The 17,913-nt window shown below is 43.7% G+C and overlaps 1 protein-coding gene and 1 long non-coding RNA gene across 3 annotated transcripts in view; one reads left to right on the plus strand and one right to left on the minus strand.

The window, feature by feature from the left end:
- Nucleotides 1–17,913, plus strand: part of LOC127577710 (uncharacterized) — a 102,306-nt gene that overhangs the window by 59,533 nt on the left and 24,860 nt on the right. The gene's annotated exons all lie outside the window — the stretch shown is intronic.
- ano1a (anoctamin 1, calcium activated chloride channel a) overlaps nt 1–17,913 on the minus strand; it is a 224,268-nt gene that overhangs the window by 19,620 nt on the left and 186,735 nt on the right. For both annotated transcript variants that reach the window (XM_052029183.1, XM_052029182.1), the window contains exons 20-21: nt 17,202–17,347; nt 604–756 (exon numbers count right to left, since the gene is read on the minus strand). In XM_052029183.1, the coding sequence (XP_051885143.1) occupies nt 604–756; nt 17,202–17,347 (299 nt within the window). The remainder of the gene's footprint in view (nt 1–603; nt 757–17,201; nt 17,348–17,913) is intronic.

Raw genomic sequence — 17,913 nt, forward strand, 5'->3', positions numbered from 1 at the left:
CAGACCTTCAGAGTGATGGTCGCTTAACCCTCTCTCAATTAACGGCCCATTCAAGGCTGGACATTATGTAAAAGGCTTACTAGTGACATCACAATCTATGAATAAATTTAAAAGCATACACAATTCTTCCTCTACATGATCAGGCATTATATTTCTAGGGCTGTTTATAGGATCAGTACAACCAAAATTAAGCAAAAATGGGAAAGCTTTCCAAATTTGTTTTAGAAGGGATTTTTTGGAATATTTTGGTTGGAGAATATATGGTGGTGGCTAATTAACTTGTGAACTTGGCCATCTACATGGATCTCAGAATGACATAATGATTTGGTCCATCACACCAGGACCAGTCCCTTAGCTATTCATTTAGTTCCATCTCTCCAGTGTTTACTCCACAACACTCCAGTTCCTTGCATTGTATTTACGCAATGCCATTTGCTGTTGAACCTGCTGACATCACCCTTTCAAACAGTATATTGAGGTCACACTGATACATGGTAAGGAGGATCTTTCTGCAACAATTCCAAGTGCACATAGATATTTTGTTCACAAGTCAAATCACAAACACAAGCCTCGCAGTCACTTAACGATAACAGATTTACTGACCGATGTCTTTTGATTTCGCTGCGTTGGGTCTTCGGAGTTCACTGGTAAACTTTTTAGCATCCAGGCGGATTTCAATGACATTGTTCAGCAGAGCAAACAGTGGAGCAAGCGGGAAGGACGCCACAAACAGGGTCACAAATCCAAACTGGATAACTGCAGAAAGGGTAAATCAGCAGTGAGAGCAGGAAGAATTTCTTTTATTGAACACCCGCCAATGATAAGTTGCACCCGAGGCTATATCCAAACTGGGGTTCAGAACAAAAACTGCAGCAATGTGCAGAAATCAAACCTCATATTATAGAATGGCATCAAAAAACTCGGCACTGTAAACCACATTGTAAAACCTGCCATGTGCATGTGCATGTGCAGGTCAAGAAAATGATTCACCAAGCATACAGTTTCCTGGGCTCTTGTAAATAGATTTCAAGAGCAGGGAAGTCATTATAAAACCTTTATTAAACACTGGTTTGGCCACATTTGGAGTAATGTGGAAAGATGCAACAGAAGTAGGAGGTGCTGCCGAAGTGATTTACCAAGATGGTTCCAGGGACGAGGAACTTTAGTTATTTTGGATAGACTGTAGATGGGGTTGTTGTCCATGGAACAGAAGAGCTTGCTAGGAGGTCTCACAGATGTATGTGAAATCAAGGTGGCTACCGATGGCATCGCTAGTGTTCCCATTGGTGGAGGGATCAATAATAAGAAGTGGATATAGAATGAAGGTAAACAAAAAAGAAAATGCTGGAAAACTCAGCAAGTCAGGCAGCATCTGTGGAAAGAAAAACCGTTGACATTTCAAGACCCGTAAACATTCTAACTCTGTTTCTCTTTCCACATATGCTGACTGACCTGCTAGGTATTTCTAGCATCTTATGTTTTTATTTGAGATTTCCGTTATCTGCACGTTTATTTTCATAGAATAAAAATGATAGGCAAAAGAAACAAAAGAAACACGAGTTTTTTTTTAAATATAGACACGGCCAATGTTTTGGGGAACTGGAACAGATGGCCAGAGGGAGAGTGGAGGCAAATTCAATTGTACCATTCGTGAATGAGCTGGATAAATACCCAAAAGGAAGGAATTTGCAGGGCAGGATCTGGGGAGCAAGTCTAGCTGGATCGCTTGTACATGGAACCGATGGGCCAAGTGGCCTCTTCATGTGACGTAATTATTCTGTGATTGTTCTTGAATCGGGTGTGCAAAATTGGGAAAAGGATCCTCTATGAGTGAACTGTGCAGCTCATGACAGTCAAAAGGGAGAGGACAGTAAGACACTGATGATCTGGGATTTTTGAAAAGTCGGACAGCAATGGTTTGCTATCTGCTCTCCATGTTCTCTTTAAATTCACAGGCTCCACTTCCCACTCTACTTTTAAACTCATCAGGTTCACTGGATAATCCACTATAATACTACCCAACCACCACATTCAAGTAAAAGTAGTATAATATTGAATAAAATCAAATAGTCTGGAAAATCTGCCAAACCAGCAGCAAAGTTCAGATGATCAGGGTTTTCCTGCATTGCCTTTTCTGCTTAACTGCTCACAGCAACTTTTGTTTAAAGGGGTGGAAACTCTTACAATTTTAAAATCCTGGCTCCCGTGTGGCCAGGTACGAATCTGAATGATCTCAGTTCTGAATCCTCACAGGAATGGTCTCTGGTCTCGGTTGCAGGATTAACTCACACCTGGAGCATTCGGTAACAATTCACCTGCATTTTGTTTTGCTGAGACAGGAGAGGCTGTTTATCCTCGTTACCTTCGCAGCAAGCAAATTAATAACATGCACTTCAATGACACAAGAACAACAGGAGCAGGAGTTGGCCAGCAGGCTTCTCAATTGTCCCACTATTCAACATGATCATGGCTGAGCTATGCCGGCCTCAACTCCTCTTCTGGGCCAGTTCCCCATAACCCTCAATTCCTTGATCTTCCAAGTATTTATCTATCTCTACCTTAAATATTTCTAATGATCTGGCCTTCTTCACTCCTTTGGGCAGAGAATTCCAGAGATTCACCACCCTCAGAGAACATAGAACAGTACAGCACAGAACAGGCCCTTCAGCCCACAATGTTGTGCCGACATAGCTATTCCCTCCTACCTACAGAATGCGCATATCCCTCTGTTTTCTTCTCATTCATGTGCCCATCCAAGCCCCTGTTAAAAGCCCCCAATGAATTTGCCTCCACCACCCTATCAGGCAACACATTCCAGGCATCCACCACTCTCAGTAAAAACCATACTCCTCACGTCTGTTCTGGACCTACCCCCTCTCACCTTAAATGCATGCCCTCTGGTATTGGATCACCCAATAATGGGAAACAGATATTGCTTGTCCACCCTATCTATGCCCCTCATAATTTTATACACTTCCAACAGATCACCCCTCAGCCTCTGCTGCTCCAGAGAAAAGAGCCCAAGTTTGTCCAGCCTCTCCTGATAGCACATGCCCTCTAATCCAGGCAGCATCCTGGTAAAACTCCTCTGCACCCTCTCTCAAGCCTTGACTTCCTTCCTATAGTGAGGCAATCAGAATCGCATGCAATATTCTAAATGCGGCCTAACCAGAGTTCTATAGAGATGCATCGTACGTCAAGTTACAATGCAACTCAGTTTTAAATGACGGGCCCCTTATCTTGCAACTATGTCCCCTTGTTTGAGACACTCCCACTGGTGGGAACGTCACAACATCCACCCGTCAAGCCCCTTAGGAATGAGGGGTGACCTTCTTCAAATTTATGATTGCATAATGTCACCAGTCATTCTTGTTAATTCTAAGGAATACTGACCCAAACTATTGAGCTTTTCTGATAAAGGGCATGTAGTCATGAACTGAAAGTTAATTATTTAGGTTGATGATTAATATTTTGTACAGAAAAGAAATATGCATAGAACAGATGTGTAAAAATAAAAAGTATAGTGAGACTGCCCTCAACTTAAACCAAGTCAATACAGAAAAAACTCAAAGAACCAAATGATTAGTTTGGCATTTTAATTGGTGTCATCCTTTACTGAATTCCCTCCTATCCAGAAAAACAGTCAGGCAAACCCCACAGGATTGGAAATACATGTTGCACATTCCAAAACAGAGCATTATTTCAGGTTTGAAAGACAATTTATAAATAGTTGGTCAGATACTCTGGAGAATGTAATCTGTCAAAAAGCTGGATGCGACAAGAAACTGCCAAAGTCACAGTTACTGGGAAATGCTTTTGTGAATGGGCTGCTGTTAAATTGGCAGCAGACTGTGAAGCTTCGCAGTTTAAGATGGTTATGAATCAATGAGTAGAGAGCACTAGTGGTAGAATTTACAGTCTTTGTGGGAAAAGCCCACCATTGAAATAACAAAGAATGTAATGTTTATACAGTGTCTTTCATGTACTTCTTATGCCCCAAAGCACTTTACAACCATTTTTGTTTAAAAAGTGCAATTGATGGCAAAAGTATGATCTGGCCCAACGATTCTGATATTCTGCTGCTGTCTTCAGCCTGACTTTGACTTCCCTGCATTGTATTGAAATGCACAGGTCAGAAACAAGCCAGGAAATGAGGTTTCCCAGGATCTGCCAGTGGTCTTCCCACTGAGTACAGAGGCAGAGCACAGGAAGTGCTGAGGAGAGATGCTGGGTGCACTTTGCATCCAACGGCTCACTTTATGCCACGGCTGACTGACATAGGAAATGCAAGCCAGTTTATCTCAGTGGGGGAAGGAAGATGTAGGCTAGAATCTTACTTATTTCACTTTGTTTTTAATTTAGTCCTGGCGCATATTACATGCTGAGGGAAGCATTGAAGCTCAGTACAAATACTGGAGAACTGTTGTGGAGAAAGACCACAGTGTAGGGTCCTGTCACCACTGGATACTGAGGGGCTGGGCCTTCTGCTACAGCCTCTCAAGCACTTCATGACTTCATTGAGGAGAAACTCAAGTGACATTGATGCATTTGCAAGCAAATATATTGAACTGATGGTAAAATGATGGTAGAGAAAGACAGATACAGACTGTATTTACTGTGCATGTATGTTATGACTAAAGTATATTTGGAAATATATACCAAAAATAATCAGACATTTAAAAAAACAACTGAGAAGCCTTCAACAGCAGCCATCAGTGCTCTCTGTGGGTCGGGCCTTGGTAATGCACTGCCACCTGGCCTGCTTTACCTCAAGGGATATCTCAGGCACAGAGGGTTAGCTTATCTTCCTTTCCATACACAGAACAGGTTGGCATGAGCTGGTGCTGAACTTGGGTGGCAGGTCCGACCCAAGATAGTCCTGACCCTTGTTTTCTGAAAATAGTAACTAATCTACCAACGGGCAAGTCCCATAAACAATGTCATAAGCTAACAATTATTTAGATTGAGGGATAATTGTGGTCTGAAACATCTCAGGGGATCTTTCAGATTTCCTCCAAAGAGTGTTGTGGAATCTTAAATCCACCAAAGATTATGCAGAGCTTGTTAGCTCCACACAGAAACATTGGCTTGCTTAAGTGTGTGGAGTCTCAGAGTAGGTCCTGAACTTGGAGATGAGGGGACCCAGCCAAACAAAATGCAAAAGGATGAGATTGCACTGGAGAAGGTGCAGAGGAGGTTCACCAGAATGTTACCTGAATCAGAAGCTTTTAGTTATAGGGCGAGATTGGATAGGCTGGGCTTGTTTTTCCTGGAGCAAAGGAGGCCGAGGGGTGACCTGATAGAAGTGTATAAAATTATGAGAGGAATAGCAAGGGTAGATAGTCAAAATCTAGGGGTATCAAAATTATGAGGGCACAAGGTGAGAGGAAGGTGTTTTGTAAAGGGGATCCGAGGCAAGTTTTCTTTATATAAACACACAGTGGCTGATATCTAGAATGCGCTGCCATTGGAGATGGTGGAATCAGATACAATTTAAGAGACATTTAGACACAAATAGGTGAGGCATAGAAAGATACTGTCCTAATGTGGACACATGGGATTTATGTAAATGGGCTAAAAGGTCAGCATGGATATAGTGGGCAGAAGGGCCCCTTTCTGTGCTGTACAACTATGACTCTAAAAATATGTACAGATGACTTATGAGCAGAAGTAGACTATTTGGATGAGAATGCAGCTGGCATGATTAGTAAGTTTGTGGATAACATGAAAATTGGTGGTGTGGTGGGGCAGTGGAGAAAGTTGTCTAAGGTTACAACAGGATCTAAATCAACTGGGAAAGTGGGCAAAGGAATGGCAGATAGAATGCAACTCAGACAAGTGCAAAGTGATGCATTTTGTGAAGTTAAACCAGGGCAGACTTGCACAGTAAATGACAGGGTCCTGGGAAGAGTCGTAGAACGGAGAGACCGAGGGATACAAGTATATAACTCCCGGCAAAGTGATGATACAGGTAGGCATAGTGATGAAGGTGGTACCTGCCTTCATTGGACAGGGCACCAAGTACAAGAGTTGGGATGTCATGAATAGGACACTAGTGAGACTGCACCGGGGATAGTGTGTGTAGTTCTGGCTGCCATACTATAAGAAGGATCTGATTAAGCAATGAGAGGAGCAACCTGACAGAGGTTTATAAAATCACGAGGGGCATAGATGAGGTAGATGGTCAGTCTTTTTCCCCTGGGTAGGGGGTCTAAAACTAGAGGCCGTAGGTTGAAAGTGAGAGGGGAAAGATTTAACGAGGACCTGAGGGGCAAGATTCCCCCCCCCCCCCACCCCCACCCCACACACAGGCGGTGGGCATGTGGAATGAGCTGCCAGAGAAAGTGGTAAAGGTAGGTACAGTTAGAACATTTAACAGACATTTGGACAGGTAACTGGATAGGAAAGGTTTAGAGGGATATGGGTCATATGGGACTAGCTCAGGAAGGTATTTTGGTCAGCGTGGATGAGTTGGGCCAAAGGGCCTGTTTCCATGCTGTATATTCAATGACTATCTATGACTCTAAACCTTATGGCAGCTTGAGTCTATTCTCTTGTTTAATAAGATACTGGCTGAACTGTTTATAACCAGCTCCATAGAACTCTGGTCAGACCACACTTGGAGTATTGTGTTCAGTTCTGGTTGCCTCACTATAGAAAGGATGTGGAAGCTTTAGAGAGGGTGCAGAGGAGATTTACCAGGATGCTACCTGGATTGGAGAGCATGTCTTATGAGGATAGGTTGAGTGAGCTGGGCTTTTCTCTTTGGAGAGAAGGAGAATGAGAGGTGACTTGATAGAGGTGTACAAGATGATAAGAGGCATAGATCGAGTGGACAGTCAGAGACTTTTTCCCAGGGTGAAAATGGCTAACACGAGGGGGCATAATTGTAAGGTGACTGGAGGAAGGTACGGGGAGGGGTGGGGTATGTCAGAGGTAAGTTTTTTTTTACAGAGAGTGGTGGGTGTGTAGAATGCACTGCCGGCAGATGTTGTGGGTGCAGATACATTAGGGACATTTAAGAGACTCAGATAGCCACGTGAATGATAGAGAAATGGGGGGCTATGTGGGAGCGAAAGGTTAGATAGATCTTAGAGCAGGATAAAATGTTGGCACAACATTGTGGGCCGAAGGGCCTGTACTGTGCTGTAATGTTCTATGTAACCAGTTCCACATTCTCATCCACCACTGGTAATCTTTTGTTCCTTACTCTGCCTTAAAAACATTCAAAAGGTTCTGCTTCCTCACCCTTTGAACGGAAAGTTCCAAAGACTCAACCCTCAAAATGTCCCTATCTTGACCTGGTGGCCTCTCATTTTTTTTTAAAACTGAGGTAGATAGCTTTAGATCCTCATTCAAGAAGAGCCATCCTCTCCACATCCACCCTATCAACACCTTTCAGGGACTTGTATGTTTCAGTCAGGAACCCCTCTCGTTTCTAAACTCCAGCGGATCACCGCTCAGGAACATGCTCTCTTCACTTTACGACCATCGGGGAAGAGGTACAGGAGCCTGAAGACCCACATCCAATGTTTCAGGAACAGCTTCTTCCCCTCTGCCATCAGATTTCCAAACAGTCCATGAACCCAACCTCGTTATTCCTCTTTTGCGCTATTTATTTATTTTTGTAACTTATAGTAATTTTTAAGTCTTGCACTGTACTGCTTCCACAAACCAACAAATTTCATGACATATGTCAGTGATAATAAACCTGATTCTGATTCTAACTAAGACAACCAATACTATACACAGTGCTTCACCAATGCCCTATCTCACCCACAAGCATAGCCTCCCTACTTTTGTATTTGATTCCCCTAGCAATAAACAGTTCTATTGTTTGCTTGCTCAGCAAGAGGTCTTGCTCTCGCTAAATTCAGTGCTGGCGCGAAGTAGACCTCTCTGGGATTGCACTGTAGGACAATTTGGTGGCTTTGCACAGGATTTGGTTTGGTATAGAGAAACAGCCTTCCTCGAGAGAAAGTGAAATGGGTAATACCAATGGAAAGCAGCAGCTGGTTATCAAGACCCTGTAAATTTGGCCATTAGATCTTAAGAATAGCAATGTGCATGGTAAAAGGCAAAGAGAAATGATAGCACAACTCATGTGACTAGGCTGCTGTGTTCAGGATAATCGGAGAAGAGCATGTGGCATTTGATGCAGTTAAGTAGAAGGTCACAAGGTGATTCACAGGAGTGTTGGAAAACCATATGACAACACAGCTGTGAGATCACAGACAGCAGTTTTAAGGACCACCTTAAGGTGAGGCAGTGAGGATTAAGGAAGTAATTCTTGACCTCAAAGCCTTGGTAACTAAATTTCATCCACAGCAATTTCCAGAGATAATCAGGAAATTATTTCTAGCACTGAAAGAATTAGAAGGCTTCAATACTAGGTCAATGGTTGGGAATTTCACATGGTTTTATTTGTTTGGAGGAAGATTCCCACCGCCCCCCCCCAAGTGATTACTAAGGATGTGGTTTTAATAAACTAGCAAGAAACAGTACACATGCAGAGACTCTGCCACACTCACCACTCCAGACAGTAATATTTTAATGTTAGAAAGAATGCGTGTCAATGTCTACTTCTCAGCGCTCTTAAAAGTTGTTCAGAATATCCACCAGTAGGATAGGATCACACACCAGTTCACCACATTTGGGAGCCAGGTTTAATGATAGGTTGAGAGAGCTAGGGCTTTTCTCTTTGGAGAGGAGGAGGATGCGAGGTGACCTGATAGAGGTGTACAAGATGATAAGAGGCATAGATCGAGTAGACAGTCAGAGATTCTTTCCCTGGGCTACAATGGCTAACATGAGGGGACATAATCTTAAGGTGATTGGAGGAAGGTATGAGAGGGATGTCAGAGGGTAAGTTGTTTTTTTTAAACACACAGAGAGTGGTGGGTGCGTGGAACGCACTGCCTGCAGAGGTTGTGGGGGCAGATACATTAGGGACATTTAAGAGACTCTTAGGCACATGAATGATAGAAAAATAGGGGGCTATGTGGGATGGAAGGGTTAGATAGATCTCAGAGCAGGATAAAATGTTGGCACAATGTTGTGGACTGAAGGGTCTATACTGTGCTGTAGTGTTCTATGTTCTATGACAGCACAAGAATGGATTCAAAAGCAAATGGTTCTGGCTTAACCAGTTCAGAAACTGTGTTTGACGAGCTGTGTGACAGTGAGCAACTATTCTATCTGCACGTATCAGTCTTGGCCTTTTAATATGATCAAGAACATGAATGTCCCCCTTTGCTCTCATGGGGAAGATATCATTTCAAAGTAATACTTAAATTATACACAGTCTGCTAATGATCATTTAATATGTTTTGGCAAAAGCTTCCTCCTCACAGTAGGGAAGTTAACTTTTCATTCAAGCCTTTGTTTTTCTGCATTTATTGAGTGATTTGGCAATAACAAGGTCAGCTACTTGGATATCGTCCCATTGGTGGAGTGAATTAGGTCAGAGAGATGAGGTCAAGAATCTCTTTCCCATGTCTGGTCTCTGGGTTAACATCTGGGTATTTGGAGCAAGATTCTAGGAAGCTGGGAATAGCACTAAAAATAGTTCACAATACAGATAAGAAAAACAATCGAGTTTCAAAGAAAATTAAAAAAAATAACAGGAGTACAGACCAAATGATTCAAGGAAGCTAGTTCATAAATCACAGACTTGGATACAGTAAATAATAACCTCTGATTGGAGGGACAGAGGAGAGGTCTATGGTTGCAGTGTTAAAGGATGTGGTTTTACAGTAAATTGGTAGGATAACCAGGGATGCCCTGCCTGAAGTGGTGGCAGAGGACATTTAACAAAAAGGAAAATGGATGAATACTTGAAATAAAATTATCTTAAGCAGTACAGGGATTGGGGCTAATTGCATACCGGTTTCAATTAGCCACCACAGACACGATCTGGCGAATTTCTTCCTTTCATCCCCACAACTGCAAACAATATCTTCTGTAGTCATGACTATTTATGTGCATTATAAATATAATAGATATGAAGAAGGTTCTATTTTAAGATCTAAAGATGTGTGCTCTGAATACAATAGGTGTGATGGGCAAGGGGGATTGAAAGACTTCAGATTAAACAAAACCTTTTGCAAAAGGAGCAAGAGGCAGGCATTATACTGGCCTAGCTTTGTCTGGCATGATCTGGACAGATAGATTCTTTTTTTCTGCATTAAATAGCCTTTTCATTCAAAATTTATACAACAGAATGGTTGTACTTAGTACTTCTTCTGAGGTAGCCCTTCAGAGTCAAGGATAACCAGATGCTTGGTACCTACCCAGATGCTGCTACTTCACCGAGTTGGCATCACATGTTGTAGAGTCATGGAACATAGAAACAGGCCCTTTAGCCCATCAAGTCTATGCTGACCATCCAGCACTTGGTCTGTAGCTTTCTATGCCAAGAATGCTTTGGAGTTCTTTTCTCTCTCATCCTGGAAATCTCTTCCTATGAGAGAGCTCTGCATAGTGTTCATCCTGGGAGCGTGACATCATGCATGACACAGCCTGTCCACTGGAACTGGTTGAGTGTAAGAGAAGCTTCAATGTGGCTTATGTTGATTTGGGAGAGGATGCTGATATTGGCTTGTCTATCAACCAACTGGGAGGATTTTGCACAAACCCTTTTAAGGTGGTATATCACCAATGCTTTTTGAGGCCTTTATTATATATTGGCAGGACTCCAAAAGTAGAGATCATCACTGCTCCATAGACCATGAGGTGGTCAGCAAGTGAATTATATGACCACCATACCTCTATGGACACAACTTGTATTTTGACTCTGGGACCATCTCTTGGGCTTCTGCAAAATGCTGGATCCTAGTGATGACCTGTCCTGTGGCAGACAGACCTCTAAAGCAATTGGACTAATTTCCTTTCTTGAAGGGAGTGTCTTTGGGAGGAAGACAAAACAAATTGATGAAGGGAGAGCGGTGGATGTGGTGTGTAGGGATTTTAGTAAGGCGTTTGACAAGGTTCCCCAAGGTAGGCTCATCTAGAAAGTCATGAGGCTTGGGATCCATGGAAACTTGGCTGCGTGGATTCAGAATTGGCTTGCCCACAGAAGGCAGAGGGTGGTTGTAGATGGAGTGTATTCTGCCTGGAGGTCGGTGTCTAGTGGTGTTCCACAGGGATCTGTTCTGGGACCCCTGCTCTTTGTGATTTTTATTAATGACTTGGATGAGGAAGTGGAGGGATGGGTTAGTAAGTTTGAAGATGACATGTGGTTGGTGGTGTTGTGGATAGTTTAGAAGGTTGTCATAGGTTACAACAGGATATAGTCAGGATGCAGATCTGGACAGAGAAGTGGCAGATGGAGTACAATCCGGAGAAGTGTAAAGTGATACACTTTGGAAGACTGAACTTGAACGCAGAGTACAAGGTTAATGGCAGGATTCTTAGCTGTGTGGAGGAACAGAGGGATCTTGGGATCCATATCCATAGATCCCTCAAAGTTGCCGCACAAGTCGATAGAGTGGTTAAGAAGGCATATGGTGTGCTGGCCTTCATTAGTCGGGGGATTGAGTTCAAGAGCCGCGAGGTAATGTTGCAGCTCTATAAAACCCTGGTAAGACCACACCTGGAGTATTGTGTTCAGTTCTGGTCGCCTTATTATAGGAAGGATGTGAAAGCTTTAGAGAGGGTGCAGAGGAGATTTACCAGGATGCTGCCTAGATTGGAGAGCATGTCTTATGAAGAAAGGTTGAGTGAACTAGGGCTTTCCTCTTTGGAGCAATGCAGGATAAGAGGCAACTTGATAGAGCTGTATAAGATTGAGAGGCATAGACAGAGTGGACAGCCAGCACCTTTTCCCAGGGCGGCAATGGCTAATAACAGAGGACATCCATTTAAGGTGAGTGGAAGAAAGTTTAGCAGAGATGTCAGAGGTAGGTTTTTCACACAGAGAGTGGTGGGTGCCTGGAATACACTGCCAGGGGTGGTGGTAGAGGCTGATATGATAGGCACATGGATGTAAGAAAAATGGAGGGTGATGGGCTGTGTAGGAGGGAAGGGTTAGATTGATTGTGGGGAAGGTTTATATAGGTCAGCACAACATCGTGGGCCGAAGAGCCTGTACTGTGCTGCACTGTTCTATGTTCTAAGAGAGAATACTGGGAGACAACAGGTGAGGTAGACAAGGACATGAACATACCAGAAACACATCTCCATCACGTTTTCGTACTCAGCAGGGATTGCCGTTGCTCTGGAAGCCTTGTTTTTAAAATCAATCGCTTGCCAGACAGAGGTGGAGTCAGGGTTAGTGCTGTGGAAATGGAGTTCGGGGCACCTGCATCAATGGTGGTCTCCACTGAGTGCTCCATTCCATGGGCCTCTGCACTTTATCAGCTCTCCTCCAAACCCGGCTGTAGAGTGTAGTGATCTCTTGGCTGTCTGCAGCAACAAAGCCACACATCTTATGGCCATTGGTTGGTTGCTATATTGCCTGCGTTCTTTTCACCCACCTACCAGTCCTTTGATGGATCTCAGCTATCAGATGCCTATGGACCTGATTTTGAGTTTCCAGTCCAAGAAGCCATGCGTTTACAATGAATTAGCTCCAAGATCTCGGTCATCAAGTCAACCGGACTTGATGTTTACTAGTAAACATAAACTAAGAGGTCATTCAGCCCAATGGATACACAAGAGACTGCAGATGGCAGAACCTGGAGCAACAAACAATCTGCTGGAGGAACTCAGCGGGTCGAGCAGCTTCCACGGGAGGAAAGGAACGGCTGACGTTCGGGTCAAAATCCTGCCTCGGGGCCGAGAGTGGAGAGGGGAGATGGCCAGTATAAAGAGAAAGGGAATGGTGAAACAGGAATGCCAGTGTGTTAACTGAGGCTTCCTACCAGGAGTCCTGTGAAAGACTAAAAATTATCCAAATATTGACACCGACTTCCCATATAAGCTATCCATAGCAAGTCTTGTTTTCCCCAAAAGATGTTGGAAACAGTAGCTTCCGTGTGTTGAATAGTGCCCCAGACACAAAAAACTACACACAGACTGGAGAATTTGGAAAATTGATGCATGGAATCAGCTCATCTCTCACAGGGAACCCCACTTTCCACTCGATGTATTACATATGGCATGATCTACTTGGATGGCACGCAAACAAAAGCGTTTCACCGTATCTGGGTACACATAATAAAAACCAATACCAAGATGGACATGGCTCATTATAGAACAGTACAGCACAGAACAGGCCCTTTGGCCCACAATGTTGTGCCGGCATAGCTAATCCCTCCTACCTACAGAATGGCCATATCCCTCCATTTTCCTCTCATTCATGTGCCCATCCAAGCCCCTCTTAAAAGCCAGTTCTTGAGTAATGATGGCAGCTTCAAGGGACCAGAGCAAAGGTGCTGTACTGTAGCTATGCCAGGAATAGGTTAGTCAGATCTGAAATAAGGTGCCAACTTTAAAGGTTTGTTCAGAAATTCACACATTTGTGAATCCGTTTAGTGACTGCACCCTTAAAACAAATTTTAGAAAACAACTAGGGCATATTAGGAGCATTGAGGAAACAAATAAAACACATTACCAAAAAAAAAAATCAGGGTTTAAGAACATGCAAACAAAATTAAGTACTGCATCTTGACTGCAGCCTATGCTTACTGGTTTGTGTGTCATATAATTGCTACCTCAGGGCTGCCGGGATTACTATTTCCTTAAGGAGCTGTGACATGTGGTGAACCATGCTTAATTCAATTTAGAAGGTCAACAGGCACAACAAAGACTTTATGCTCCAAGTTTGTTTGTTACATAGAAACATAGAACACTACAGCACAGTGCAGGCCCTTCGGCCCACAATGTTGTGCCGACATTTTATCCTCCTCTAAGATCTATCTAACCCTTCCCTCCCACATAGCCCCCTATTTTTCTATCATTCATGTGTCCATCATTCATGAGTCTCTTAAATGTCCCTAATGTATCTGCATCTGCCCCCACAACCTCTGCTGACAGTGTTCCACACACCCACCACTCTGTGTAAAAAAAAAACTTACCCCTGACATCCCCCTTATACCTTCCTCCAATCACCTTAAAATATGTCCCCTCGTGTTAGCCATTGTCGCACTGCGAAAAGTCTCTGACTGTCCACTCGATCTATGCTTCTTATCATCTTGTGCACCTCTATTAAGTCCCCCTCATCCTCCTCCTCTCCAAAGAGAAAAGCCCTAGCTCGCTCAACCTATCCTCATAAGACATGCTCTCCAATCCAGGCAACATCCTGGTAAATCTCCTCTGCACCTTCTCCAAAGCTTCCACATTCTTCCTCTAATGAGGTGACCAGAACTAAACACAATACTCCATTATGCTTCACAGTTTAGTTAGAAGAATCACCCAACATATATTTCTACTAACAGTTTGATTCTCATCAAAAATACTTATTCCTAATTTTCTGAGGATGACATCTCTGTTTCAAATTGATTAATTTCAATGAGCCAGCTTGAAGATGCCAAATATGAATGTAATCTCAGATACTGGGAACACTTGGCTAACACCAGGCACGCTGCGGCAAATTCAGAGATGCCAGACTCCGAGGAAGCTGAATCATCCCATTTACTCTGCCGCTGTGCTGGAGCAATCTTGGTGAGATTCACCTTTTGAATCCCGTGCCGGGTTAGGGAAGGTGGCAGCATCCATATTTCCACATGAAGTAAAGGAGAATCACAGAGCCTATGCCAGTCCCAGAGCTGTTCCATTCCCCCACTCATCTGCATGAGGTAGAATTTGGGCTGCTCTGTCGCCTACTTACTGGTTTAATCCAGAAGATTTTGCAGAGGGAGTGATAACCTGTACCTTCCCTCCAAATTGCTACTGCAACCAATTTACTGCACTTCTGCTCGTATCTTTCGACATTTCCAAATGCTGCATCCAATTAGATTTATTGTTTTGTTTGCCTGAGGTTAGATTCATAGAGTTTTACGCATGGAAAACAGGCCATTCAGCCCAACTCGTCTGTGCCAACCAAGGTGCCTAACTGAGTCCTATTTGCCTGCATTTGGCCCTTATCCCACTGAACCTTTTCTATCCATGTACCTGTCCAAATGTCTTTTAAATGTCATAATGTACCTGCCTCTACCACTTTTTCTGGCAACTCGTTCCATAAATGCACCACCCTCTGTGTGAAAATGTTGCCCCTCAGGTCCCTTTTAAATCATTCCCCACTCACTTTAAACCTATGTCCTCTAGTTTTGGACTCCCCTACCCTGGGGAAAGGACTTTGGTTCTTTTACCTTCTTGGTTTTACAATCCTGTCGGCCTCCTACTCTCCAGAGAAAGAAGTCCCAGCCAATCCAACTTCTCCTTATAACTCCAGCCCCCCCCCCCCCCCCCCCCCAATCCCGGTAACATCCTCCTAAATCTTTTTTTTGCACCCTCTCCAGTTTAATGACATCCTTCCTAGAGATGGGCCAGTGGGCTGCCCTTCCCACTGCATATAATCAACAGTGGTGGATCAGTTGGTAACATTCTCATCTCATTCAGAGATTGTAAAGTTCAAGCCCCAGTCCAATGACTGAAGCGCACAAAAGAGGAGGCACTGTAGCACGGTAGCGTGGGAGAGCTGCAGAGTCAGAGGTGCTCTCTTTCAGATTGAGATATCAAACCTCTCATTCTCCTGGGTTTGGTCAGCACTATTGCTATCAAGAGCAGAGGACGTGTACACCTCCAGTGACCTAGCCAACATTTACCTCTATAAATGTCTTGCAAAAAAAAAATCACGTCATTAAACTGTTTGTGGGAGCTTGCTGTGCCCAAATGGATATTCTGCATGGCAACAGTGACTACATATCATAGAACACTACAGCACAGTACAGGCCCTTCGGCCCACAACGTTGTGCCGACATTTTATCCTGCTCTAAGATCTATCTAACCCTTTCCTTCCACATAGCCCCTCATTTCTCTATCATTCATGTGGCTATCTAAGAGTCTCTTAAATGTTGCTAATGTGTCTGCCCCCACAACATCTGCCAACAGTGCTTTCCATGCATTCACCACTCCCTGTGTAAAAAAACTTATCCCTGACATCCCCCCCTTACATCTTCCTCCAGTCACCTTAACATTATGCCCCCTTGTGTTAGCTATTTTCGCCCTGGGAAAAAGTCACTGACTGTCCACTCGATCTATGCCTCTTATCATCTTGTACACCTCTATCAAGTCACCTCTCATCCTCCTTCTCTCCAAAGAGAAAAGCCCTAGCTCGCTCAACCTATCCTCATAAGACATGCTCTCCAATCCAGGCAGCATCCTGGTAAATCTCCTCTGCACCCTCTCTAAAGCTTCCACATCCTTCCTATAATGAGGCAACCAGAACTGAACACAATACTCCAAGTGTGGTCTAACCAGAGTTCTGTAGAGCTGCAACATCACCTCGCGGCTCTTGAACTCAGTCCCCTGACTAATGAAGGCCAACACACCATACGCCTTCTTAACAGACCTATCAAGAGTCCTTCATTGCCCACAGGTACTTTGGGAAAGCTAGAAACCGATTTGAAAGCTGCTGTTGAAACACGTATGAATCATTTACCTAGAATGAAAGTTTTCAGCAATATCACCAGCTCAAGTAAAGGAACACTTTAGCTCAATATAATATGGATCCCAGCCAGCATGTAAATGGAATTAAGGAAAGAAATCCAGCAGAATGCCAGCACATAAAAGACATAGCGTGTTGAAGCAGTTTTCAAGGATCTGGAAGTTATGGCTGGATTATCCATATTTTGTTTCAGCTCTCTACGGTTTCACTCGGCCCCACTGTCACAATCTCTTTCAGCTCCCCAGTGCTCTTCCAAATCTCACCGTGTGCTCAATGGTTGACATGCCTTCAGCTGCCAAGATCCAAAGCTATGGAATTCCCTCCTTGAATTTCACCACCACCTTCTCCTTAAAAACCACCTTTTGGCCATCTCTTGGTCATCTGTCCCTTTGGCATCTTATGCCACATCAATTTTCGTTTGATGACTCCCTTGTAAAACATGATTGGAATGTTTGTGCCATGTTAAAGATGCCATAGGAATGGCAGCGTTGAGCAGCAAAGCAGGGTTCACAGTGTAAGTGTTACTGAATGATATCAACACAAAATCAATTCTATAAAGTGCATACAAAAACAATGATCACTGGCATGAGCAGAGGTGGTTCCTACCTGATGCAGACTAGCCAAGCATGGGAATAAGAAGAAATATACTCACTCATTTCCATGTACTCTGGAGTCAGACCAGCAAATGGCTCAAGATTGTAGTCTGATTCATATTGGCGAGGGATCTTGCAATTGCTTTCCGTTTCCAGTTTGGCCTCTCTTTTTGCCTTTATGTATCGTATCAGCTTTTTCAGTTTTCTGGAACAGAGTACAGACGGTTAGTTTACTAACACACCTGGATTACAACTAGAACAGGTTATAATACCATGCCATGTTGTCACAGTAAGGAAGATGGAAGTGATACATCACTTCACAGGAGATTAGCTGGGGACGTGGTTTTAAAGTTGAATTTATAAGAAAGACGTCATTAAGCTGGAAAGAGTGCAGAGAGGATTTACGAGAACATTGTCAGGACTCAAAGGCCTGAGTTATAGGGAGAGGTTGGGCAGGCTGGGACTTTGGAGCGTGGCAGACTGAGGGATGACCTTGTAGGGTGTATAAAATCACGGGGGGCACAGATGGGACAGATTCACACAGTCTTTTTCCTAGGGAGGGGGATGAAAGACTGGAGGGCATGGGTTAGGAGTGGGAGGGGAGGGATTCAGAGAGGACCCTAGAGGCAACCTCTTCACACAGAGGGTGATGCACGTATGGAACGAGCTGCCAGAAGAGGTGGTTAAGGCAGATACAATAACAACATTTAAAGGACATTTGGACAGGTAAATGGATGGGAAAGGTTTGGAGGGATGTGGGCAAAACGCAGG

This window comes from Pristis pectinata, chromosome 14, assembly GCF_009764475.1.
Source record: "Pristis pectinata isolate sPriPec2 chromosome 14, sPriPec2.1.pri, whole genome shotgun sequence".
NCBI lineage: Eukaryota > Metazoa > Chordata > Chondrichthyes > Rhinopristiformes > Pristidae > Pristis > Pristis pectinata.